Genomic DNA, 27,985 nt, shown 5'->3' on the forward strand with positions numbered 1-27,985 from the left:
CCCTTTCACTGGCAGCCAAGCGTAAGTGCTTGGGTTCTGGCTTCAGGGGCTAAAAACTATTCATTTATTTAAATTATGTAAGCCATACAAAGCTGTCACTTTGAATCACAGCTTATCAGGGAGGTGATATTTGGGTTTGCAGTATTCAAAATAGTTACTGTGAGTTTTTGCATTCCTTTGTTCACCATGTTCAAGAACAGAAATGTCTCTCTGGACTCCCGTGCCTACTTTCAAGTGCAGAGAGGCTCATCCCCTCCCGCTCCCCGAGCCCTGGGGAGATGGGGCACACCAGTCCCATGACACCTGGCTGACACCCGCTTGAAGCTCACCCTGCAGGAAGGCAGCGCTGGTTTCAAACGTACTGAGCCCGCTTGCTTCTCCTGCTTGTTTTTCAATTGCATTGCAAGGATGCTAATGAGTGTCTGAGCCACGGCAGGCAAGCCCAGGGCATTTCAAACGTGGAAGAACTTCACAGAGAAATAATCTGCATAAAATCTGAGGCGCCATTATTAAGAAGGAGGAAAAGAAAATGCAAGCAGAAACCATCCTCCCTCGGCAGCCAAGAGTGGCAAGAGAAGAATGGTCCTGCAGACAAAAATGTATTCATTTGATCCATTATTGATATAAAGTGTTCTTTGTAAATCGCATTTCCCATCACCCTGGATGACAGCAGGGGGGAGACAGGAAAAGAAGAGGTCTAACTTCATACCAAGGGAAAGACAGCCCTTCTGGGCACCCTGCACCACACCAGGATCCCGGAGACGGAACAAGCCCCAGAGCCATAGGAAGCCGGTGCCGTCCCCACAGGTGCCGCACCAAGCACCCCCACACTTCGGCACAGGGGCTCTGGGGTTCTGAGCAGATGTTTCCTTCCTTTTGAAGGTGAATGCACCACCAAGTCCTCGCTCTCCCAATGAAACTGCTTAAACCCCTGAACAAAACCACTAAAAATAAAAGCATTTAATATGGGGTTTTCACATGAACACACAGAAAGGCAACAGTCTGAAACAGTACATACATAGCATATATAAATAAGCACAGAGATTAAGAATACTTTGGAAATTACAGACTCTGGGAACAGTTAGTGGCTGCTCTGGGAGGAAGCATCCTTGTGAGTCATCACACAGGGCAGACAAATGAGGCACATCCAAGCATGACTGAAACTCTCCCTCGCCTGTGAGACAGTGTGAATGCATCGAGACTGCAACAGCCAAGAGCCCTAGAGGTTGAATCCATCAGCCACCATCATCCTCAGCACAGGGAGGACAGCACCATGGGCACCAAACGCCTCCTGGGACTGCTCTGCCTGGAGACTGCACCCCCGCTTTGGCAGGCAAAGCATCTGAGACACGGAGAACATTGGGCTAAAGCCTCATAGATAATTTTTCTTAGAGCAAAGCAAATCTCAGCTGTGCCAGAAGCCAGACAGAGTCCCTGAGCTAAAGCCATCAGTAAGGGGCGACAGTGGAGAGAAGAGTTACATTTCTCTCATCTATACAGAAGCAGTGTATTCAGTCTGAGGAACAGAACTGCCTTGCCAAGCAGACACCCATACAGAGATACATGCCCAAGTAAGCTAGGGGAAATGGAGAGGAGGAACAGGATGAGCAAATGCTTTACTCAGCAGCTGCCCCCGATGTAAACAAAAGCAGAGGCAGCAGGACCAGACCCAGCTCTCTGTGCGCTGCCTCTTAACCTCCAGCTCTGCCTCATCTCTGCTCAGAGGCAAAGCTGAGATCACCAGGTCTCTGCTAACAGCGAACCGCAGGGGCAGGGTAGAAGTGCAGTCAGCAAAACATGCCATGCCCTTCAGAGAAGAGCACATAGGCAGCTTTAGCCTCCAGAGGGAAGGACTACAGACACATCCAAACAGCACATACTACTACCACAGCAAACAGCCTCTGTCCTTCCTCACAGCATCCTTGCCTGCCCAGTCCCTGAAGAACCAGAGCTCGCTCTTTGCTGCGACAGAGGCTCCTAACACCAGCAGCTCCTAACTCACACATTTACTGTCTCACTACCTCCTACATTTTCAAGGCAGCTTCTACAATTTGGGGTCAGACTGGGGACAGGCACCCCCAATAAACTACCAGCAACATCCCTTTAGACAGAATAGTGTGAGGTACATAGCTCTGTTCCTCAAAAAAAAAAAAAAAGTGACAAATTCCAGCTAAGCTGCACAGGGCTCTGATGCCCTGGTTTGACAGCTCTAGCCAGTTGACTGAACTCCCTGCTCACATCCCAATATTCACACCTCCTGCCATGACGTGTCTCTGAAAGCTGTCAAGGACAGATCTCTAACTCCTGCTGGCTGCTGGTTCTTAAAGATTAGAAGAAAACTATAATTGGATTCCAGAGATTATTTGCTTCACTGAGAAGGGTTGAGAAGTGTTGAGATGGTTCCCCAGCTGATTAAATCTTTATTTCAGAGTAGTGACCTGGTGTGTTTCCTGCCATAGGGTGCTTGCAGACAGGTATTATACTTGGCAAGACTGGCTTATTTGAGCACTTTAGCTTAACAAGGCAGCTGACATTGGCCAGCTGTGATGAGGGTTTATCCCGTATCTAGGTGGTTTCATCTCATTTCTGCAGCTCAGGCCAAAGAGCTGAACCCAGCTCCAGTCCTTTCCCCCCGGTTTAATGGCTAATCAGCCATCCAGCTATCTTGAGCCAAAGCCTTTGGCACCATCTGCAGCAGATCACACATGGCCAGAGCCCTTCCTCACCTCTCATGCTGCTGATGCTGTTCGTACACTGCACACACAGCTGCCAACTTTTGCCTGCCCCAGGCACCCCAGCTTCCAGCGCCTGGGCTGTCCTGCCCCAGACAGCCTCTGCCAGTCCCCTGCCCTGCTCGGCTCAGCCTCCCTGGGGGAACACGAAGCAGAGGCACTCCTTGCTCACCAGGCAGAGCCCGGCAGCCACACTGTGCCATGGAAACACAAAGGCAGCAAGCAAGGGCTGCCTCCAGTTCAAGCTGAAATAGAGGAATAAATTTATTGGGGAAGTGGCTTTTGCCTGGGCCCAGTTAAAATCATGGCACCCAGAGCCTCTCCTCTTTGCCCAGGCACAGCCTGTGCTCTGTACCGTTTGTGCACTCCAGATCTTTGGGGACAGCAGGACAAAATGGGGCCCAGAGGAAGTAGAGGAGAGGACGGCTCCAGAGGAGGCCTGGAGGTAAGCTTAGCTGTCAGGATGTGGCTAAAGGCTGGAGTCCATCATTCTTACTGCTAACAGAGGAGACGGACCAAAAACAAGCCAACATGTTAAAACTTCAGAGCAGAAAAGCAAAGAAATACAGCCTAGCAACACTGCAGAGAAAGCTGAGAGTGCAAACAATCCCACAATACACAGGGTTTTCCTTGTAAGCAAGCACTCCAGCTCTTCCCAGAGCCAGCAGGTCAGACATGCTGCACAAGTTTTGGTTAGATAGTGGTTTGCCCCATAGTAGAATGAAATATGATTTATATACAGAAAGAAACAAGTCCCTGCAGTCTTTGCAAAGGTCCGGTTTCAAGAGCACTGCCGTGTTGGTGAGGGTTGCTGTGAGCCTGCAGCACTCCTCTCAGTGCAGCACATTATTCACAGCTTTCGAAGCTGGGCATTCCCCACCCGTGTGTTGGTGCGAGGTGATTCAGAGGGATGACGAATCCTTGGAAAGCAGGTGGGCTCGCATGCGTCTGCAGGATTCCTGGAGCAGAGAATTAGAGCAACTGAATGCTTGAGACACAGAATGTAATGCAAGAAAAGGCTAAGGTGCTGTCTTGCCCCTGCAAGGACTCCCCTACTGGAATCTGCCTCTCACGCCTTTTACCAAAACAAAAGATTAGACAAGAGGCAGTGAGCAGTGGGAACAAACACAGCAGTCGGTCTTGGGCTGTACAAACCTCTCGTCCCACTGCCACCTTGACAGGCTGCTAGCACTACCCCATGACAACAGCTTCCCTCTTCTTGCAGTGACAGCCAGCCTGCCAGCTCACAGGCAGAAGGGCTGTACACACCTGCTCAGGTGAAGCCCTTCAAGCCCAGGCTTCCAGTGGCTTGGCACGGAGCAGACTGCTACAATCCAGGGGACCACAACTGTCACGGAGCCTGAGACAGAGCCTTGTGTGCACACCATTGCCTCAGCAGGTCTCTAAGCCCAGCAGGGGAGGTTTCCCATGGGAAGGACAATGGGCATGTGTGTCTCACCTCTTTTCGGCCCTCCAAAGATTTCAGCTTTGCTTGGGACATGTGAGCTGGAGATCCACATTTCTGTAACTGGAAAGAGAGCGCAATAGGAGTAGAGAGCAGGGGAATGAAGCAGCAGCCACAGCCCTCCCTGGGAGCAGCCTGTGTCACCAGGGAGCAGCTACTACCCAAATTCACTCTCGGTTTGTCTGGGCTGTGGGACAGCCTTGCTACTCACAGGCAGCAGGCTGTGTACGGCTTATTGAGGGGGATGGGAGAGAGCAAAGGGGGCACAAGCCAATGTCCCAGGGCAGGGGCACAGATAAGTCAGAGGGACAAGGCTGGAATGGAGGCCCAGTGCTGCCACCCCTGTCCTAATGCTGCCCCCACCATCTGCTGTGGTGTCCCCAGAGCAGCTTCCAAAGATTTTATCTGATCATACAGAAGAAACTTGGAAACCTTGTCTTAAGCAGCCCTTACCAAGTGGACGTTCTCTTTGCTGACTCGCTCAGGCTCTGGTGTGGCATCCCTGCTCTTCCTCTCCAGGATAACTGGGGTTCCCAAAACCTTCCGCTGCCGTAAGAAGAGAGGGCTGTTGGCTAGTGCTTAGAGTGCAAAGTGAAAAAGAAGGGGAAGGAGCAGGATGCATTGCTGGTAAGCAGTTGGATGCTGGGAAAGAAAAAAGGAAGCCAGGCTTGGACAAAGATTGCAAAGCAGAATCAACAGAAATACCTCAGCACTAGGTAGAGCCTACCTGACTGTAAACAGTTTGGGACCTGACCTGAGGCCTGGTCAGGAGCCCAGCCTGTCAGAAGCAGGTATATACTGCTGTGGGGCAGCCTACAGTGTGTTAACATCTGTGCTAACGGGCCAGACTACATGACCAGCTCCCTGTCAGTCCTCATCTCAGTAAGCAGCCAGTCCTTCAGAAAGATGCATAATATCCTACAGTCACACATTTCATAGATAATTACACTTTATACTAGCAAGGCTTATTCTCACCATGCTGCCTTTTCTGTCCCCAGTGGATCTGTGTTCTTTGGCACCTAATACTTTGAACAGTCCCTACCTCTGAGGGCCTCATTCAAACCAGGGCAAGGCAGAAGCAGAGAGCAACATCAGAAACTCACAGCAGAGACCACGGGTCAGAAGCCGCCTTTACCTTAATGAGGCCGCTGAAGGAACGTGAGCGGGTGCGTCGCGGTGCTGGGGATGTGGGTACATCAGAGCCAGGAGTGAGAGCTGTAGGATGTTTATTAAACTAGGAGGAAATATGAGGGCAGTGTGTTAGCACAGCTACTGTTACAGTTAAACCAGTCCCTTGCTGCTGTGTGCTGCCTTACCTGCTGCCCTCTGCCTAGACCTCAGTTTGGCTCTTTTGCACTCCAAAAGAGAACAGCAGCTCAGAGTTGCAGGCATAAGAAAGCAGATGGAGGCCACGTCTCCAACACAGGATTATGGGGAACTTAGGTGAGAGGTGGATTTGTGCTGGCTACCAGGTTAGCCAAAATCAATAGCTGTTGGATCAGAAAGGGGTTTGGGCAGCAGCTGGAGTCTGGCAGCCAGGACCAGTGCTGACCATGCCACCCAGTCTCTCTGGAGCAGCAGGTTGGCTGGGAATGCTCACTGGACCAAGAGGAAACAATTGTCCACTCCCCTGCAGGCAAGCGGGAAAAGGATTTTCCCTTTCTGAGCAATGAAGCTCAAACAGTGCCATAATCAGGACTGGGGAACTGCTGGCTGGCAAGTCCCTGACTTGGAAAACAGAGCTCAAAGCACAGCTTGGTGCAGCAAGCTCCACTGTCAGCCACATCCATGACAGGCCTCCTCCTCCCATCTTACAGCTCTGCCCCTTACACAGCCCAAAACCCACTCTTCTCCCCAGCCTGCCCAGAGCTAGGAGCAGCTCTCAAGCAGGCCCTGCCTTTAGCCCTGTGCACAGGATTGTGCTGACAAGCACACCCCAAAGATATCTTTCCTCCCCACACTACCTGCCGGATAAGCTTCTTCTTTTTTGCAGAGTCAGGCATATTGTGGACGTGGCGGAAGAGCTCCTTCAGTGCTTCCTCTGTGCGCTGCTGGGTCTCCTCCTGGTTGCAAGTGTCCAGTCGGCTTCGCTTCTGAGACCTGAGGGGCTGTAGTTCCTTGGAGGCAGGAGCTGTCAGCAAATCCAGATCGTCCTGGGAAAGTGGAGACAGCAGCTGCTTGCCATTCTTTAATCCAAACGAGCCACCCATCTGAGCCAGGCTGGGAAGAGTGTCTTGAGCTGCCTCACCCCCAGTGAATGCACAGAACTGTGTTTTCCCTACCCATCTGCAGCAGCACTGCACCAGCAGGCCCTGTGCCAGGAAGAGGTGATAGCAATACAAAGGTGACCCCATTGCTTCTTCCCTCCCCTCCTGGATGCCAGCTGCAGAAGCCCTTCCAGGCTTGAGAAGGGTCAGTGCAGCTCCTTGCAATGCATCTTCCCTCTTCTGCAGCTATACGAGGCAGGGAAGCATTTGCTGGCAAGACACAGACAGATCTTGTCCCAGTGGCAGCAAGTAGCCTTTAATCCCAGCCCCTCTTCCAAGCAGCCTTGCCATGGCAGCAGGCACGTCTGTCTGTTTGGAAGGCACAAGCCCATGAAGGAGCAGGTGCTGCATGTGCTGGGCACAGGGAGCAGGTTTGCTGCTAAACAGGGGCTAGTAGCTTTCCCTGGGCTTGTGATTAACAGATGCTTCAACTCTGCCCAGTTTCCCTAATACAGCCACCTGCACTACCATACCACATGGTTCCCTCACTCCTGCTCTCTGACAGATGCTCTTTTGTAACTTGGTTTGCTTCCAGCTTCTTTCACTCACAAGGATCTCCTCATAGTATCACAGCCTCTGCCTTTTTCATTTGCTGGCCTTACCTTTGATGTGTAGGCTCTGGGTCCCAGATAGTGCAGCCTGGCACACTCCCGGATGTACGCTGGTGCCTGTGACAACGAGCAGAGAAAAGGCCAAACATATGTTTAGTATGTTTGACCCTGGGGCAAGAGTGGGCCCATAAGAGCTGCTCTTCAACAATACCAAAAAAGCCACTTCCATGGAGACTCAGCAGTTCAGGGCAGACAAAGCAGTGGGATTTCATGTCCCCAGTGCAATCCATGATCACAGTTTCCCTTTGATGCAGGCAACCAGCACAGAGTAGGAGCAATGTTCCAAAGAAGCTTTTTTCCAAGTAATTCCCCAAGCTCTGAGCTGGCCAAACAAAAGCCTGATGAAGAGGGCAGAAGGGGAACTTTCTGTGGGAGGACTCTGCAGGGATCAGATCCCTACAGTGACCAGGAAGGTCCCAAGAAGTCAAGAAACTGACTGTTGCAGAAACACTTATTTGGAGGAACCTATAAAGCCTCACACATCCTTAACTGTCCTACTGCAGCACCCCATTGTGAGATGGACAGAGGCCCAAGACTGTGTCTGTAACAGCAGTGGGTTGACTATGACCTGCAGAAAAGTTCACAACAAAATGACCTGTCATATTAGGTATTCAGCTTTTGGTAGCATTCACCCAGAATAAGCCACTTCAGTTTCCTTACCTTGCCAGAACCCGAGGGGAACCCAGTTGCTACCCATCTCCAGGCACCAAGTTTCCCAGCCAGGGTGTAGAGGGTGGCAGCACACTGCTGCTGACCTGCCAGGCAAAGCCACCTCTGGCACTGCCTGCCCAGAAAAGACCTCCTCCCTTGTCTCTAAAGAAACAGTTTCTTGTAGAAATCTTCCTTCTCCTTCCGGAGAAGGACCATGCAGAATATACACTTGACAATCTGTGTGGACAAGGGGCATTCAGTCTCCTGCTGAAGGGCAAAGGAGAGCAAGTCCTCAAAGCACACTTACCTTGAAGAGCTTCTGAGAGTGTTTAATCATGAAGGTCACTCCATTGTTTAGCTTCGTTATATTCTCCTGAAGGTCATTTGCTGTCACCTGGCAAGGGGACACAGCCAAAGATGCAGCAGCTAGAAAGGGAGGAGGAAGGGTCTCCTGCTGTCCTTGCTGTCTCTGGGACATAGATACACGCAGTGTATCTCCTGCCTTGGCAGGAGGCTGGCTCTGAGGAGATGGGCAGTCAGGGCTCACAGCACACCAACAAGCAGAGCTCATGGAGCCAAAGCTGCTCTGAGAGGAGAACTACAGAATTCTGGGGTCAAACTGCTCACCAGCAGCACAGGAGGCCATGCAGCGAGATCTGCAGGGTTTGTCCAGAGCTGTCCTTCTTAAAAGAAGGACTGTGCTGTCATTTCAATTTTACTGAAAAAGATAAAGCGTCAATTGCAAATGAGACCTATGGCAGGCCTGGACTGAACACTAGGAGGGAGTCCTGCCAGGAAGCTCTACCTGACCACCCCAGCCTCCAACCTTCACATCACTCTATCAATATTTAATCTTCCCATCTTGGTTCTTCTTCCATATGCCTGCCAAGTCTCTGCCTTCTATCTTGCAATATCCCACCCACAAATACTGAAGCACTGCTCACATTTCTGGGCCATAGGATGTGGGGTGCAAACATGAGGGCAAGATTGTGGGCAGACATCTTGTTCTTGTCCTGCTTTTTGGCGGTCTGGTAGAGCAGGTCCAGCAGCAGTTTGAGCAGGCTGCGGTTGGGCGCCGGAAGGATCAAAAACAGCAGCTGGAGGGCTTCAATTTGGCGCTCTTTGTCTGGAGTGCTGGTCTTATTCCCCTTCTCATCAAACAGCGTCAAGTCTGCCAAATTACAAGGCAGAACATGAGGGACATCCATTACCTTCCTTAACAACAGGCCTATTGACACTGGTTACCCTTCCCTCTTTACATGCAGATCTCTTCCAAACTCCTGCACAGCTCTTAAACCTTCATCTCTCTCCCCCCAGCTCTCAAGCTCCGCACCTGATGGGTACTCATCCCACAGGACAACAGAGCTGCTAAGAGTTGTGATAGGTTGAAGGCAAGATGGAAGTTCACATAAAGTAGTTCAGCAGTGGTTACTAAGTACATAAACCCCACACCCAGCTCAGCAGACACCCAGGCTTAAAACAGATGGAAACCCAATGTGGGCTCCACTCCTGTAGGCATCTGTTTACGTCTGCTGCTGGAGAGAGAAGACTGGGCTAGACAGACTTGGTCTGATACCGTAGGACTTTCCGCTCTAGTCTTTCCACCATGAGGCTGAGATAGCAGGAAGATTCTTTCTTAATCTGCCTTCAGGCTTGCATTTCCAAAGCCTAGTGTGCAGTTCTGTAGTATTACCAGCTTTCTAGGAAGCTGGCTCCATTCCCTCTGCTCATTGCTGCCTCTTGTTGCTTTACTCACCTGCAATTTTGAGGTGGGCATGGAAGTGCTTGTGTGTCAGCAGCGGCTCTGGCAATTCACCCAGGAACATCTTAAGCAGGGTGGCCACATCATTGGAATGAAAATCCCCAGAGTCCAGGTCAATATCTGTACCGCTGTTCAGAGCATCCTTTAGAATCTGTTGCCTGATGCTGTTGCCTGGCACCCGAAACAAACCTTCTGCTCGTAGATCTGCTCAGCAAAATGGTGAAAAGAACCCACTGATTAATCGGAGGCTGATTCCCATATTCTTACTAAAGCAGTTCCTTCCCATTTCCAGATTTTGACAGCAAGCCTCAGTGAGCTGTGTTCAGAGACATGACTCCAAGCTGGTTCCCACCAGTGGTAAGAGTCCATGCTCAGAGGGAAAGAGATCAACTTATCTGCTAGGCAATTCTGGGAAACAGTTGTCTAGTCCAGCCCCAAACTTCTGCTGCTAGAGACCTCAGAGCTTTTCCCTCAGTCTGCACCAGAGACCCAAGGGGCCAGACAGATACCCCTTGGGACAGGAAGAGAGCAAGACAGAGCCACTTACTTTTATGCAGATATTCAATTAGCTGGGAGACCTGTGCAATGCCTTCTTCTGTCAGTGGCGAGCCAAACACCACTCCTTTCTCTGCAGAACAGAAGATAATGTGTTCAGACAGTGCAGAGCCCAGCAGTCACAGAGACGAGTGGTCCCCAGAGAATGGCATCTCAGCATGCAAAGATCAGTGTCCCAAAATGTTAAGGGTGAAGGTCACAAGGCTCCCCCAGAGACGTGAGATATCACAAGCACTAATAAAGTCACTTCATCTCACCATGCTGTACTTACAAGGGCTTCATCATCTTGCTTCCTACCTCAGCTTAATTACAGTTTTTATCAGCTAAAGGAAATAATCTCTAGCTCTTGAAAAAAAAAACACCACCAGAACAGATGCTTCAGTTTAAAGGGCACATCATCTGCAAGCCTGGACCTTATGGAAACAGTGAAGCCAGAAGGGCAGATGTGACAGCCTGGCCTGCCCAGATGCTGCCACATTGGCATATTCCCCACCTGGGAAAGAAAGTCCAGGTTAATCCTCACTGAGGCTTGACATGGAGTGGAGCAGAAAGAAGCAGTTCAGCCATGAGACTGTGGCAGAGCAGAACAAGCACTACTGGGGAGAGCAGACATCATCCAATTGGCTCACACTGGTCTCCTTTTCAGGGATGGATAATCCCTGAAATCCCCTGATCCCAGTGAATCTCTCTTCCATCAGCTGGAAGAGATACAGGCTACAGTCTCAAAAGGAGATAGAAGCAATGGAGCTGAGAGGAAGGAGATCCCTGCATAGGAGGAAACATTAGATGAAAATCCCATTTAACTGAAAGGCACTTGTTGAACCAATGCAGAAAACTATTCTTGTCTAGAGAGGGACTTCCCAAGTAAGACAGTGGTTATCCAGCAGGACAGTATTTTCTAGTAAGTGCAGTCTTGCTAGTGAATGTCTTTTCCCAAACACACACAGCCAGCACATTCTGTCCCTCAGAAAGCTGAGGCAACTCCCAGGGACATCACTAGCACCAACCAGAGCCCTGAGCACCACTTCTTCCCTCAGATGCGTGTAGGTTTTGGCTACAGCCAGGGACAAGATGCTGGATAGGCCATACTGCAACATGCTGACTGGGACTGACAACTGGAACCAGGTACAGAGCTGGTTTGTCCTGCCCTTGCACTTAGGCTTCAAAGAGCCAATGGATTTAGGAAAAGAATATTTCTCCCTTCTCTGTGACCTCACTGCCAGGAGCATGGGCCACTTTGAGGGCAAGTTGGGCATTTGCATCCCAGCTTTCTGTGGCTGAAGATTTCTCCCCCTTATTGTTACAGCTGACAGTAATCCAAGCAGTGCATTGGCTGGTATGATAAAAGTTATCTCACTCGCAAGTCTTCTCTTGCCCTTTTTCCCCATCATCATAGCACATCTTGATTTTACTATCTTTTGGTCTGTTGTACTACAGATCTTACTCTTCTGTGGTGTTGATGCTCACAGCATGTGGGAAAGACTTGGTTAACCCTGTGCACTTCTCTAGCAGCCTCCCCATGCAACTAAATTTATTCCACCTGAAGAATGTTCTACTTTCTTCCAGGACTTCTGAAATATATAGTAAGCCACCAGGAACTCCAGCCTCCTGTTAAATCAAGAACTTTCTGACCTCTTTCTGAGAAAGTGCATGCACAAGAAAGTCTTGCACAAGAAAGGAGGAAAATGTGACCTTTTGATCCACACATAAGATCTGAAAAGCTTGAATGCAAAGGCAGAGAACAGTTGGCAAAAGATTCTCATCCTTGAAGAAAACTAAACTCGTTAGACGTTCAACAGATAGAATAGTGGCCAGAAAGAGAAGAGGAAAACACATTTTCTTGAGACATGCAGGGCCTGACAAATTCGATTTACTTTTTAAGTCAGAAGTTGATATCTGAATGAGAATTTGATTCTCAAAGAAACTTGAAAGACATGTTTGGAAAATGGATGCTGACTTACGAAGGCTTAGATGTTATTGTACAATTGCTTCTGAAACTAAGCAGCAGCATGAAATTGAATTTCCTGACACTCAAAGAAGTTGTAAGTATTTGCAGTTTGATCAGCTCTGAGTTCTGTGGTCCATGGCCTCTGGCTTTGAAGAAATAAAACCTGTTTGTTCTAGCTGGTCTATAACACAAAGGAAAACAAATGATGGCTCCAAGATGAAACACACAGTACATGAAACTGATTTTCTCTATAGGCACAAACTCCTTTTTCTCAGGGTTTGGCCAAGGAGTTCACAGACAGTGCCTGTCAGCACAGGGAGACGCTGCCTTTGCAGCCTGGGAGAGCAGCCAGCAGGCTTGGAAACATCTGCTAGCTGGAGCTGTGGTGAGACACACAGCCATGGAAACATCTGAATGGGGGAAGGTGGAACTCTTGGGGAAGAGCTCGCGAGAGACATCAGATCTGATAAGAGCAGTGCTCCAGCAGAGTACAGATAATTTAAGATTAAAAAAAAAAATAAAAATAGAAAAGGCTCACAAGACCCTGCCAGAAGGTTTTGTGAAGAACAGGGAAGTTTCCATACATGCTAAGAAAACACTTTTAGCTTGGTTACCCACTCACTTCTGTTTGTCAGGTGGCAAGTGTCTGAATTTAAGGTGTCCTGCTACCCTCCTTGAACTGAGGCAGGAGCAATGACAGGTATGAACACAGTCTAACTACAGTTTGGGGGCTATGTGAAGACCTGTGATTATGGAGCAGCATGGTAGGTCATGGCAATATTGAATAATTCTCACCTAAGGATGCTAAAGGGCTTGATTTACCCCTGCAGTGCTGTCCAGGCAGAAGTGAGTGCACCTACCAGGGTTCCCACTGAGTGAGCCAGGAGCCAAGAGCTGAAGCCAGCACCAGACAATTTAGCCTGAGCAGTGGGGCTGCAGGGCTTGTCCTTATGAAACACAGTGGACAAATAGGTTTGGTGGAATCAGAAACCCTTAGAGAAACTATATAAAAGTTGAAGACCAAAAAAGCCATGTACAGACATCATGACAGCTCCCTTCTCAGAGGTACTCACCACAGCAGAATTGCTCAAAGGAAGGGAGGACTAATTAGAAGAGTTCAACCTCAGGCTGCCAACATCTGAAGGCAGCTGCCCACAGCCTCTCTGGCAGCAGCCAGCCAGTCTAGCTAGGAAACCAGAGCTGATGAGGCATGCGAGAGGTGTCCAGATAGAGGCAGTTTCTCTCTAGATGAGTGAGAAGGTTTAACTGAACTTATCAGGAGAACCAGGCTTCTACTGAATGTGGGCAGAGGTGGGAGAGAGCACACACCCTTCTAGTTACAACAAAACACACTGGTAAATGCCACCCAGTGAAGAGGAGGGGATCTGAATACAACTGTGCTCAAAAGCAAGTCTCAGACTTGCAAGAAGGTGCCTGAGGCTAATGTTTCATAACCAAGACAGCTGAACTTGAAAGAGAAGAATTATCCATTTGCCAGAAGAAAGTTTCAGATGAATGTTCATCTCAGAGCAAAAGAGAAATACATAGTTTGCCCCGGTTGAATCTGCACTTGAGCAGAGTCAGTCTGCAGAGTTTTGTCACTGACTCACTGGACTGGGGTGTGGATCAGAGTGACACTGGCATTTGGATGGGAGAAGCTTACAGATTTCTGAGCTGCACAGACAAGACCTTCCAGAGAACTGGGACAGCTACTGTATGAAACAGTGGGCACTGAGTGAAGTCAGTTGTGCAGAAAACCTGGGCGTTATTGTTCTTCATGAAACCTGATGGTCTCAGCCTTTACTGACATTCTATCATTTATATGGAAAGCTAATGAGCTAAGGAAAACAGAGCATGGACTGCCATGGACAGGAACAAGCAGAGACAAGAACACCTTGGTGTGTATTGGAAGAACTTGCAGGTTGTTTGGGCACCTCTCTCCAGCTCAGTGCTATCCACAGAGTCAGACCAGAAACACCCAAGGACCACAGCGATATCTCTGTGGTGTGCGCTGCACTGAGCACAGAGAGCAGCTAACCCACCAAGGCCAACCTGACATAGACCACAGCAATAACCTCGGGAGAAGGTACTCTATTACAAAAGTGGCAGGGCATTTCCTGGGTGAACCTCCTGGCCTCTGTTTTGCTCCTTTCTAGAGGTGGCATCCCCATGATTACAAACCTACAGTATTAAGCATCCAACATCAACTCAAAACAAGTCATACACTGAAAGCTTTGTAAACAACACATAACAGATGATGACAGTCAGCATCACCCTCAAGGTGGGCACCAGACATCATGCCATACTCACCCTTGCGCTTCAGAGACATCAAAGAACGAAAAAATCCAGAGGCTGTGCTGTTTGCTCCAGGCAGCTTTGGGTCCTCCTCTCCCATGAGCTGGGCCAGCTCTGCCCCTGGCAGGTCAATGAGCCTGGTAATGTTGCTGACAACCAGCTCAGTGAACACCTCTGGTTTTTCATGGCGCAGCTTTTCCACAAAGAAGTCAGGATTGAAAATGATCGGCTGGCTGTGGAGGGAGGAGTCATTGCAAATGACAAAATTGCAGATGGCATCACTGCAAAAAAAAGGAAGGAGAAAAAAAAAATAAAGTAACTCCTCATTACTTTTTTTTTTAACAGCCAGCTGACATGCCCTGAAGGAGACATCTGCTGACACCGGAGCTACCAGTCTGCACCAACAGCACGTCTTTGGTGAGTGTTCAGCACAGTGAAGTTACATTTCCCTTTGGAGCAAAAATATTTCTGGCCTATTTGTACAACACAGCCCAAGACTAGCACTCTATGGCCTGATGGTAACATACGTGACATGTGGCAGCACCCAACTAAGACTTGCACTGTGTCAACAACCTACTAGCTGAGGCAGATATGACACCAAATATTTTACATTACATTACCACACTCAGTCATGAATAAGTTTGGTTCTGTCTCACTGCCCTTAAACTCACTCCCAGTGGCCTGAAAGTCTCAATCCCAACCTAAATTTCTTCACAGCCAGATTATACTCATCAGTTGCCATTGCCATTCCATCATCCCTATCTTCCTATCAACAAATGGATGGTTCCCACGTCTTGGGACTTTTTTTTTAAGATTATACACATGCACTCCAAGTCTGGAGCGAGTGTGAACTCATCAGTAGTAGCAGGAGTCATGCAAGATCAGGCCTTGAGGAACCCCCACTAACCTTTCTTCTAGAACATCTCATTTTGGCTCATCCAATTCTTGTGTCTCCTTCAGGCTGTCCTTTACCCAACCTCCCTATCCTCTGCTGATGCCTACTTTCTTCGTTTCATAGCTTCTCATGTGGAACGGGAAAAAGGGATGCACCCAAGACACTGTTTTAATAAAAGTTTTCTGTAAAATACGCTTAGCCCTTCCAGAGGCTAGATAAGCTACACTTACCATGTCTAAAATCAAAATGAAGAGCTATCTCAGGTTAGTCAGTGTTCTTAATGCTCACGCTTAAAGCTTATCCCAATTTCCATCTACCTCTAGGTCTTCCATTACAGTCTTCCCACCCCTGTTTCAAACACACACTTCTCAAGTCAAGCCCACAGGCTAGAGTTGCCTAGCTTGCTTCTCCTGTTCCTCTTTTACTTAAATGTGAGGATTAGTGTCATTATTCTCCAGTCACAGGCTACTGCCCCAATGTCATGCTCTGGCCCTGCGAGTTGGAGTGCCAGTTCTCCCAGGGCTCTGGGTGAAGGCTGCCTGCCCACCCAGCCTGGCATTCCCCAACCCTTAATCATTCTTGGGCTCTTACACAATGCTTTCCCTTGTCCCAACACCCCTCCTCAGTGCTCTGAGCTCCCACCAAACACCATGTTCCAAGAGCAGCTGCCAGGCACACAGGTAACAAACAGCAAGGCTGTGCTCCTGCCCCAGGGATCACTCCATCCCTCCATGGTGTGGTACCCAGGGGATGCATAAGCTCTGCCTATCTCCCCCCGGGCCACCAAAGGCTTTCTCCCCAAAGCAGGCTTTCCCACAGAAAACCAGAGCACCCTGGCCTTCCTCTCTGCAGAGGGGTGAAAGCCACATCACTGTTTGGACCACACTGGGCATCTGTGCTCACTGCTGAGCACTCCTGCCACCGACAACATGTGCAGCACACCAGACCTGACATCCATTAGTTCAAGCAGCAGAGCACTTCAGCTACTAGCTCAGAGATCTCAGCGACTTACTGTTCTGATGTAAACCAACAGTAGCTAACGAAGGGTAGGACAACAAAGCACATACTGGCAGTTCACCTGAACTCCAGCCTGCCTCCACGCAGCACCTGTGAACCCAACAGTTATCTGAGCTGCTGCTGTACATCTTTGACCTGAAAGACCATTTTGGTGTGATTTCCAGGTTGTGCGATCAGAATAAGAGAATAAAAGCAAGAACTCAGGCTCCACAAGGAGAAGGATACTCTCTGAAATCAGAAGAAAGAAGGCTCTCAGGGACACTTGCAGTGTGAGAATCTGCACAAAACCCTCTCCCCCCTTTTACTGCTCTCCATGGATGTCAAAGCCTCCTTCAAGAGGATGGAGAGGAGGAAGGTCTGCAAGGCAGACTGCAAGGCAATCTGCCAGGTCATCTAAAATTTTAGAAAGCTCTTAAAGGCTCCCAGCTGCATCGCTCAGAGTGGCCCAGCAAGCATGCTGCCGACTCCAAATGGGGGCCATATTTTTCTGAGTACCTCCCAGTCTGTTTTTCAGCAGTTTGTTATCTGCAATAAATCAAGACTGAAACACAACGACTTGGTATCAGCTGCCAAAAAGCAACTGCCGATCGATCTGATCATATTCGCATTTCATTGCACTGAGCCACAATACACAAACAAATGCCAGCTCTGCCCATAATGTGGAGCAAGCCCTTTGCCTGAAACCCATGACAACTCATTCTGTGGCAATACAGATCCTGAGAAGGGTTAATAGCAAATGTATAGGCCCAGTGACCCTGCCTGCAATGATCCGTGCACTGTTATTCACTCACTAGCAGTTTTGTTTCCCCACAGAGGAGATATGCAAATACTTTGCAGCAGTTACATCAAGCATCACAGATTATCTGCTCCCTCTGACAATTAGATATCTAGATTCAGAGAAAGAAAATTAAACAATTCTGTCAACTAGAACTGACTGACATAACTTCTCAGCACAGCCAGCGTTACAAGTTGCACAAAGTTTAACAACATTTAATGCAAAAATAAATAGATAAAAAGTAAATTTCTTACATGAGTGCCGAGAGCTTTTGGAGAGGCATTAGGAAGCGGAGACAGGGAAAAGAACTTGCTCCTTGTTTCCAGCAACAAAAGAAACCTGCCTGTCCCAGCACAGCCTATGCAAATTCCACGCATGCTACGAGACACAAGGGCGCATTATTGGGGCTGAAAGGCCCCCTTGGCACACACTGGGCATCAGCCTTCACACAGAGACAAAACAGAAAAGAAAAGCTGGACAAATTGATTCATGTCTCTTGCCAAAGGCTGCGTAGCTGGAGTTTAACGGCAAATAATTCCTACATAGAAACCAAGGTTTTGAATCAGGACCAGCATGGTATTAAGTGCTCTCCACCTGTATCCAAGAGGAATCCATAAAATAGCCCCAAATCCACCCGGTGTTTACCATGGGTAAAGCCATGCAAACACATTCCCAACAGCATCCAAACACAACCGACGTTAAGGCGCGGGCAGGACCATAACCCAGTCCCTTAACTGCACACCCCATGCCCAGGAACCTTGCTAGAAACACTCTCTGCCTCTGTCTTTCACACTTTTAGATCCTTTCCAAGAACAAGCACGTAGATCAGCCCCCCCTGAGCTGGAAACAGCATCTGGCCATTGCCCTTTGCTACCAGCACTGTGCCACTGTGTGCTGTTCATCCACCTCAGGCTTCCCGTTCCACATCTCTCTGGATTCCTGTCCAGTTTCCCCGCCTGCCGCAGCTGGTTCCAGCCTTGTATACTCTTATTGTGGTATGGCACTTCAATGAGCTACTTAATTTTGAAAGGTCACTTTATTAGCAGCTCTTCCTCGCTCAGAAAATTTGCCTTTGTATCATTATTGCTAATCAAAATGGAAATGTGAAGCAAACCCCTATTTCTGAGCAAAGATAAAGCCCCCACTGGCTTTACACACAATAACCCTGCCAATCCTCGCTGCTGCACGCACTATAACCTTCAGAAAAAACCATGTGCCCCATCTGCTGTTTTCGTGTTAAGAAAAGAAGATGGATGTACTCTACCTACACTCACAGTTTATATCACAGCAGCAAATGGAAGACAAACATGTATTCAGGGAGTTCGTTGCCTTTTTTTTTTCTTTGTTTGCAATTACAGTTGTATATTCTATATGCTATGATCTCAGATTGCTTTACAACACCTCAAAAGACATTAAAATAAAGGAATAAATAGCTTCCTCTCTGATCCCATGAATAAAATAAAATCCCAATGAATAATAAAACCTTGTACTAATAGGGCTGTGATTAAGACAGCAGATTAAAAAAAATGGGTCCTATATTGTGCTGAGATTCTTGCCATTCTAGTATCTTTTAGAAGCGAAGCCTGTGATCCCAGCCAAGTCACAAAGAAAGCTGTCTGTCACACACTACGTTCTTGCTTCAGGCATGACAGCCCCATCATTTCATGGGGAGTGGATGGTGCAGGAGGTCAAAATCATGATGGATCAATTAATCCCTAAGGTAACTAGAACCAGGCCAGTGAAATGCCTTGGAAACGAAGACAAAAATGAAACTTTAACTGGCAAAACCTGGTGATTGAACCTGTGGTGCAAGAGCTCTGCAAGCCAGCAGATTTAGGTCACGTGGCAGCAAGCTTGCAGATAGGTGAGACCTGACTGTTTTAGTGGCTTTTACAGATTTTATATTGTTCTAACTCCACCTATGTGAAGGTAGAAAGAGGGTCCAGCAAGATGAAACAAAACATAAGGAGAATACAAGTAAGCCAAGAAAGAGGAGGAAGAGGTACCTTTGGGGCTGTGTTTGCCTAGCTGGGAAAGTAGAAAAGCTGGAAACTGCAGATTTTGGAGGAGTCTGATGTACCCCATTCAGTGGGCAAAATCCACCTCTGGTGACATTTTACGCACTTCATACATTGTTGGTAAAGAGCTAACACTTCAGACACACCACAGTAGATGAGTCTTACCATAGGGGAGTAAAAGGATTAAAAAGCTTTTGAAAATAAGGCAGATAATGGAAGAAATATCTCCTTCTATAATAACAAAATCTTTAGACTGTGAGAAACAGCCAGGCTATTACCAAATACTGAGAGCAGAGCGATTAGCTGCAATGCTAAAGGACACAAAACCTGAGTGATTCTTTGCCTGGCTAGGCACAAAGGGAGACAGGACAGATGCACACAGGCTCGCGTTTCCCCAGGGAGAGAGAGGCAGCATCATTTCCGATGTTGTGCCAGAGTAAGGAATCAATTAATGAGGATGTCTGAAGACCGTATTTGCAGAGCCAGATAGGAGCCATTCCATATTTTGCAAAGAGATGAAAGAACCATGGCGGAATTATGTGGAATCATTTTAAGTACAAGAGCACTAGAAGACAAATTATTTTATAGATTAAAAAACTGTATATGTACAAAGAAGTCTAATGGGAATGGACCACAGAGACATTAGAAGTGACTTCACAGTTAAGGTTGCTTTAAGGACTGTACTTCAGATTGACACTATTGTACAACAACATAACAAAGATCACATTCAGGCCTCAGATTTGGCACAGTGACTCTTCATAGGATGACTGATTTGTCTCTGAAAAATGTGAAGAAAAAGACGCAGAAATTTTTGCCTAGTGTTATACTTACAAGGTCTTTAGAGGCAGAGTCCTTTTGAGATGAGTACACAGAGCACCGTGCAGTGGATGCCAGCCCTTGCCTGCTGTCTCTAGACTTGATACACGCAAGCCATACTAGATAATACTGCCTTTTAAATTTTTGCTTTGCTTTCTTCACATTTAAACAGCTAACACGGAGTGATTGAAGTCTTTTAGCTATGTGAACCACATAATAATATGCAGCAAAGAGCTGGGAAAGAAAGCTGCTATTATTTGATGGCAGCCTGTGCTGGACAACCTGGAACTAATGTAACACCTGGCCATCTTTTGGACACCAGGTAAAGAGGATATCCAAGTTACTGCTGTAACCTATGAATTCAAATTCTGTCTCAGTAAAGGACTCAAAGCAGACCTCTGCAGTATCAGTTACACATCTGTGATGTGAACCTGGAGACAGACCTATCTGGGAAGATAGAAGGGTTAGAAGGGGGAGAGAAGTTCACTTTGGAAGAAACTGAAAATGCAACATATTACCAGTGTCAAAGAAAACTGCAATAGCAAGACAGTTCAATTTGTGTGAAACATCAAGAGATTTGCATTTCAGTATGAACTTCTCAAGTTTGACCTCAGTGAATTCTTCTATGATATCTTTAATAATAGCCACTGGAATATTTTGAAGTCAACAAAGCAATACTTCAATCAGCCATCGCCACAACATCAGAGCATCCAGATGCCTTCTAGTGCTAGCAGGATGAAAAGAGGCGCCTTAGTGAGGAGCCGCACGTTCATGGCGATGTTCCTCGCCAAGTCTCCTTCCTAGCACCACCAGCACAGCTCTGGATGATCCCACGCTGTGTAATGGCTCAGCCACCTACCCAAGGCTCTGTAAAAATACACAGAAGCACAGCTACTGCCAGAAACCCACTAACTTTACATTAAAGACCTGCAAGCTCATATGCCTGCCTTCACATCAGAATAACACAGTGTAACTGCATTAAATAACGATGCTGCTCCAATTTTCATGACTTCCAATGCAGTCTAAAGTTTGCGTCTTTATTTTAATATAAACCCCTACTGGGAGCAGCAATAGAAGAGGCGCCTTAGATGCAATCTTGATTTCACTGAAACCAGCACCAAAACTGAATCTTTTTAGAAGGCAGCAGCTGCCTCTTCTCGTTACTGATCTATTCACTTTTATCACTGTGGCACTGGGAACCTTGGTCACAGCTGGGGACTCCACTGTGCTCCATGCTGTACAAACACAGAACAAAGGCAATACCCTGTCTTTAGAGGGCTGATAGCTAAATCTGAAATGAATGCTGGAGAAACAGAAAAGAGGAGGAATCCCAAGAGAAGAGGCAGCACTATCAGTCAGCATGACTGATACAACTGAATTCTGCCAGCTTTTCTGTAGACATTATTAAAAAGGAAGGCAAGGAAGGACAAGAAAAATAATCAGGTCACACTGCAAACATTGAGGAAATCCAGCTTCTGTGTGAGGGGCGACATGGGACCGAGCACAAAGGAGCTGGTTTGAAAGCTATCAGGCAGGGACGGCTGGGACGTGGGGCTGAGGAGGCAGGAGCTGAGCTCCACGTGAGGCAGAGACAAGACGCCAGCAGTGCTAGGGAGCCAGGGGGGACCCAGCAGCACCCCAGGGCCCCATCCAGAACACAGGGTGGGAGGGTCACAGCCCGAGGAAGCCCTGCAGCTGCTTCCCACCACCCAGAACACACTGGGCACGCTGCCTCCCTCAGGAGAAGGTTACCAGGGCCTGGGGTTAGTCTGTATAGAAACTGAATTGGTGTATTTTCCCTGCCCCAGTCATATAGTTGTGATCATGACAAAACAATGCATCTTTTTTGCTTTGTTTTACTAATCTAAGCCAATTGCTTTGTGAATAATGTACCACAGATCTGAGATGCTCAGGGGGGCAGGTGGTATCTGCCCTGAGCGCTGTGTCCCATGTCTAGGACACAGATTTGGGGCATTTTTTTCCCCATGCCCTGCAAAATTACCCACCAAAACATTTGACTATGGATCAAACTAACAAACTGCAAGGACACCTTCACTTTTCAGGAACCCTAACACCTTCCTTGTGTAATCTACAGTTCTTTACTGAATGTCTGTCCATGGACTCTGGCCAACTGACTGCTCTTCAGCTTTATTCACACCCCAGGTAGGAATATTCTTCCCACTTTTGCCCATTTGGTCCTTAGCTGGGTGGACTGCAAGGTCCACACCTGTCTGTATCCTCAGAGTGTGCATGGGTACTTTCCAGTTGCCAACAATAACAGCATTCCCTTACTATCCTCATTTTAAAGTGTCTTTAACTTCTTTACTTCCCCATTTTGAGTGTACCAGGAATCAAGGAGAGGCACAGGCCAGTCCTACCTTTATTTCCTTGGCCTCTAGCACTCAGAAACTGCTGCCTGCACCTCTGATTGTCATCCTTACACTTGAAGATAAGAGCCCTAGGGCATCCTTCAGAGGCAGGGGAAGATGCAGTTCAAAGACTAGCAAGGAGAAGATGCTTCTCAGGCCAGTAGCTCCAAGCCAGTGTCTGGGTCAGACCAGAATTACCAGCTATAAAGAGGAGCCTCCACAACAATCAGGTTTACTTCTGATCTGAAAAATCAAGCAATCACACAAAAACAGCACAGCAAAATTAACAAGCCATTGTAGCAGCTAGAATGGGAACTCTGAGCAAACCAGCAAGGAAGGAAGGGTGCTTTCCTCTAGCCCTCCCACAGAGTGATAATCACCCCAAATTGGTGGCCCCAACTCACACCCAGAACACATTTGGGAATCTCATCAGCTGTCAGTGCTCAAGTAAAGCATCACAATGCAAATATCCTGTGCTGTAGCACTCACAGGTTCACTCCACTAGTGTTGTTTTTTCTCGACCAAGGGGATACCAAGACCTGGGTCTGGACCCACAGCCAGCTCTTGGGTGAGATTTCATGGTCACAGCCTGGCAAATACAAAGGACAAAGGTACTCGGGAAATCACAGCTCTTGTTTTTGTCCGTTACACTTTTGTAATTTCACAATGCTCCTTCACTCTGGAGGTGCAATGGGCAAGATGCAGCCTTGCATCTGTATTTTGTATCGTGGTGTCTGCAAGGGATGAGAGCACATCAACCCCCTTCTCATCAGCAGTCCTCTCCAGACACCGCTGAGTGTGTCAGAGGCCACATCCCATGTTCCAGATGTGTAAACTCTCACAAGCTGGAATTGCAATGAGGCACACCTGGATGCATGCCAGCATTTAAATAAGCTGGTGACATCTGGTCAGGGCTGCTGAAGCACACAGATAAACAGGCTAGGACAGCCGCAGAGCAGCACAGCATGCAGCACCGGAGAGACAGAGATGCACAAAGCAGCCCAATTAACTCACCAAATTGAACAGAACGGGGGCCCAGTGCTTTTGAAGGGGATTTGGGCATGGCAGGATATCAAAAACAAGAGCACTGTACACAGATACCAGAATTCATATGACAATAACCTATACTGTCACCTAATGCAACTCTCCCATACTGATCAGAAAATGCTTCTCTTCCCATCCTGCCTGACAGGCCACGTCTGCCTGATTCACCTGTTTTTTCTGCAGAGCTCAGGGAGCAGAGATATATATCATATATATGTATATACACATATATATGTGCTGCTTGGGGGGCTGCTCAGGAGGATGCAGAGCGGCACGTGTGTGAAATGTGAGCCCTAGGCACCCAAGAGCTCCTGAAGGACATTCCCTGAAAGGATTCCCGCTCTCTGCAGCACGGCCAGCCCTGGCACGCTTGTCTCCTGCTATGTGACAGCTCGTGAGCAGGGCTGTAGGAATGCCCATATGGAACTCCCAAACCATAAAGCTATGCTTCAACACTGAGGCTCAGCTCCAGCAAAACAAAAAGAGAAACTAATGCCGGCTCCCCCGAGAGCTCCTGCCTCTGAAAATCAGAGCCGCCACACCACCACTCAAGAAGAAAGGATGTTTTGGCCAGATTCCAAATTACTAGAGCTTTATAGGCCAAAAGCAAACACATTAAAAGTTCTCATAAGCCAGCTGGCAGGCAATTATTTAAGCAGCTTATCACGTTCCCCACTATCTACAGTTTCTGAAAAAATTTATGAGGAAACTCTAGATAGCTTAACTGCAATTACCTAGCGTAGAGGTGAGAAAGGCCAAGGGCCAGGAGTGAGTCTGTTGCACCTTGGAGAAAAGGACTGAATGCTCTTGTCGATCACAACAGTGAGTGTAATGTGGCACCGGGATGAGAGGCCAGGAACACAACAGACCTGTGAAGCTCTGAAACAAAGAGTCAGCCAAATTTATCGCACCATGGGGCCGCAGTTTCCCCCATCTCTCTCCCCAGGCTAGCTGCAAGACCTCACAGTGTCAGCCCCCAGGATCACAGCACAGGTTTGGTGAGAGCCTCCTGCTTCTGCCCAAAAGCAGTAGAGTAGGTCAGTGCCTAAATCCAGCAGACCACAGGCTAAAGAAAGGGCCTCACCACCCTACTCTTGCCTCCAGCTAAACAAGTGAAAATGAGATCCTACAGAACAAGCTAACTCTGAAACAAGTTGAAAACACAAGGTCTCAGCTGTGACCAGGAGCCAAACCCAGCTTACAAAGGGACAGTATTTCCAACAGGAACATGACTTCAGTGCAACCATTAGATATTAGCCAACATTTCCATGCTGCCCTATCTCCATCCCATCTGTTCATGCCACTTGTTAAATCAACACACACTGAAGACTTTTGACCTTTAGGACAAGGAATTTGATTTCCTAGCACAGCATCCAGCGCTCCAGTTTCAGACTGAACCGAGTGCCCAGGCACCTTTAAAGGAGCGTTAATGAAGCCCAGTGACATTTTCATACGCATGTAAATGTGCACACAGCAACAAGGCACTGGCTAGGCTGGCAAGGAGACCCAGACGCTGCTTTGGGCTAATGTGGGCGAGCAATGCTCCCCCTTCATGCAAACAGACAATAAACTGAAGCGCAGCAGAACAAGGATCCTGTTGTCCAAGGCCCTGGACGGGAACAGGGCAGGGTGTTACATGCAAACATACAAAATACTGCAAATGCAACACAGACTTGAGTTCAGGTCTGGATGTGCACCTGATGGGGCTTGGGCTGAGTAGGGGGTGACACAAGTCTAGGTCTCAAAGATGAAGAATTGTGGAGAGGGAAACATTTGAATAAAATCATTCCCTACTCCAGGCTGTCTTCAGAGAAAAGTATCCATGCTTTCAGACACGGCTTTAACTTTGAAATCAACCATTTTTTCTGCATGACTCTCTGCAAGTCACTTTCACTTTTTCCCATTAACTCATGCTTACAGTGGATGTTTTCCTATTTGCAGCAAAACATAGATGGCAACTGTGTCTCCTTTCATTGCCTGCTTATGATGTGAGCTCTTGATGTCCAGTTGTGCAGTGACACTCAAGCCATTTTAGCAAAATGCCTTTTTTCAGCACATCCTGCCTTCCAGATCCACGGTGTTTTCCCTTCCATTTATGCCACCCCTGCCATAGCAAATGGCCAACGTGAACACTGAATGCCTAGCAAAGCATTTAGGTGCTGCTTGAATCAAATATTAAATGCGTTCATTAAACAGACAGATGTTTCTCTTTTGAAATTGAGCACTCGGTCACACTGCAATCATCATTCATGGTTATGAAGAGCCAGGCAGAGGTTAGAGAGACCACAAACCAAAGAGAGACACACAAATCATCTTTTGTCACGTTAGTAACATTTGGTAAGGAGGTTAAGACAACCAGCTTTCATTTCCAATCTTTAAGTCAGCGTGCTATAAGACCACACGCGCATCATGCAAGCTTTACTAGCTAACTTGCACTTCTCTCCAGATGAGAGGCAATGGGCAAAAGCAGAGTCACAGCACATATTTGGGAAAAAAAATAAAGGCAAGCTTTGTGGTGATAGACCTGCAAAGTAAGACGCCAGTTTGCTAGCACTACGTGTGGGTGACAAGGAGCATTAGAGTAAAACTTACACTTCAGGCTTTGCTTTAACACAGTCGTTTGCAGGAAGGGGGAGTGAGCGGGTGGGTAAAATAACTGGGGAATTACATCCTAAGGACAACTGTCAGCATAAAACAAATACAGTTACTTGGACTGATCCAGGCCATGTTTAAAGCACTTTATCTAAAAGAGTGTTTTAAGTCTCAACTGCATAAAGCATACTCATCCCTTTACCAGGTCCAGCATTTTAGACAATCCCTGCTCAAACGTGCCACACTGAGCACCATCTCCTCACCTCTCCTCAAGCAACACTCTGCCCCAGCCCAGGCACTGCAGCAGTTCTTGGAGTGCCATCAAGGTGAGTTCGGCTCAGCAGTGAGCAGGACAGCACCACTACGAATCAGGCTGGGTCTGAGGCATCAGCCCTCAACTGTATTTATTTTGCAAGTACACAAGAATTACCACTTAAAGGATACTCAGTTTGCAGCTCCACACTACACATGGAGATTAAAAAAAAAAAAAAAAAAAGGAAGAGATATTACAGCTTTTTAGCAGTAATCCAATCCAAAACAACTGTTCTAGTGAGGTGCTCATATGGTCTCTGCTGTTTCATTGGCAAGCAGTCATAAAACGGTTATGTATGGGCTAAAGATGAAGGATGTGAAGCTCAGAGCGTACGCACATTTGGAAAGCAAGAATAACGCATGTGGAGCGGACAAAGCCAGGGAGAAAGCTCTGGATGCGAAGCAAGTCTGTATAGTGCCATCACCCTACCAAACCCTGCAACTGCCAAGCGCTCGGCGGTCGGTCTCACTGCGGCTGCGGAGCTGCGCCAGCCCAGCCCTGTCTCCCCCGGCCCTCCGCGGGCAGCGAGCGGCCGCGCCGGGGCAGAACGGCGGGCAGGCACCCCTCGGGGCTAAACCGGGTGCGGGGACACGCTTCTCGGCACAGCAGCTCTCTGACCGGGGGCGGGCAGGTCGAAGCAGCCGCTGCCTCCTCGCCGGAGCGGCGGGCGGTGCTTCCCCCGCAATGCAGCACAGGGGGGCCGCGGCGAGCGCTCACCGGTCGCCGGGGCCGAACCCGCGGGGGCGGGTGGACCGCGGCAAAGCAGCACGGAGCTGCCCGCAGGGTGCTGCCGCCATCCCCCAGGGCTGCCCGGTGACATGGCCGGCAGGAGACCAGGGACCCCGGCCGGAGGAGCAGCTGCCTCGCCGCAGCGGGACGGAGCCAGCCCGGCTTGCAGGGTAAACGCCGCAATGGGCGGGCCGGTACAGAGGTGCGCCGGCTGGTGCCTGCCGCAGCAGCAAGCTGCGGGCGGGTGCGGAGTGCCCACAGTCGGCCGTAAGGGGGCGAGGGCTGGGGAAGGCTCCCAAGTGCCCCGCGAAAGTGATGGGGGTGCCGGCCCCGGGAAGCCCCGCACTTACCTGCCGCCGGACGCCGGTGCTCCCGCCGCCATCTCATACCTGCCGCTCCGCCTCCCCATTGGTCCGCCGCACTACCCGTCCTCGGCTCCGCCCTGCCCGGGACGCGCATCGCCATTGGCTGAATCCGGCACCGCCCCATCGCCATTGGCCGATTCGAACAGGCAACGGCCGATCCGCGCGCACGGCGGAGGGGGGGAACGGCCGCCCACACCGCGCGCAGCATGCTGTGAGTTGTAGGCGGAGGGGCCGAGGTGCGGGGTCCCTCCCCGGGGCGCTGCGGCAGCGGCCGGGAGCCGGCGCCGTACGGGGCCTGACCGGCACGGACCCACTGCTGGGGGACAGGAAGGTGCCTGTGCCATTTTCCCCTCGCTGGAGCATCCTTCATGTGGCAGGAGCCACCGCCGCTCCTGGCATGGAAGACAAGAAGGGCCAATGCCAGCTTGACCAGCACACGGGGACAGGGGTACAGAGCTGTGGAAGTTCTTGTGGCCTTTCAGAGTCTTGTGCACAACAGACACTCCGAGCCTTAACGTTCCGCAGAAGAATAACAGTTGTAGCCATTTTATTTCAAGGAAACCTTTAATTTGTGGCTTATATGTAACCAACGCAGCAGGGTCTGCCTGAGCCCCAGAGACCACATGGAGTGCTCCAAGAAGCAGGAGTTACACCATAAACCCCAACTTGCATCCCTGCTTGAAGATCTGTTGTCTTTGCTCACCATCATGGAGAAATTAGAGGAACAGAGACACTGGGAAAGTTTTGTTTCTTTGTTTCCTATCTG

At 48.7% G+C, this 27,985-nt stretch overlaps 1 protein-coding gene across 3 annotated transcripts; it reads right to left on the reverse strand.

Moving 5' to 3' along the window:
* Window positions 1-945: 945 nt before the first annotated feature.
* ARHGAP19 (Rho GTPase activating protein 19) lies at window positions 946-27,320 on the reverse strand. 3 transcript variants are annotated; one of them, XM_065068305.1, is made up of 12 exons: window positions 27,205-27,320; window positions 14,302-14,567; window positions 10,036-10,116; window positions 9,483-9,692; window positions 8,671-8,897; window positions 8,034-8,120; window positions 7,067-7,132; window positions 6,162-6,350; window positions 5,333-5,431; window positions 4,651-4,743; window positions 4,192-4,260; window positions 946-3,691 (listed from the first exon to the last, which is right to left on the reverse strand). In XM_065068305.1, exons 1-12 carry the CDS (start codon window positions 27,261-27,263, stop codon window positions 3,635-3,637), a joined length of 1,503 nt encoding a protein of 500 aa, XP_064924377.1. In that variant the 5' UTR covers window positions 27,264-27,320; the 3' UTR covers window positions 946-3,634. The 3 variants fall into 3 exon arrangements, with proteins under 3 accessions (XP_064924377.1, XP_064924379.1, XP_005507049.1); XM_065068307.1 differs by lacking the exon at window positions 27,205-27,320 and adding an exon at window positions 23,955-24,137; XM_005506992.3 differs by lacking the exon at window positions 27,205-27,320 and adding an exon at window positions 17,228-17,891.
* Between the last annotated feature and the right edge of the window lie 665 nt (window positions 27,321-27,985).

Source organism: Columba livia, chromosome 6 (genome assembly GCF_036013475.1).
Source record: "Columba livia isolate bColLiv1 breed racing homer chromosome 6, bColLiv1.pat.W.v2, whole genome shotgun sequence".
In the NCBI taxonomy this organism is placed as follows: Eukaryota; Metazoa; Chordata; class Aves; order Columbiformes; family Columbidae; genus Columba; species Columba livia.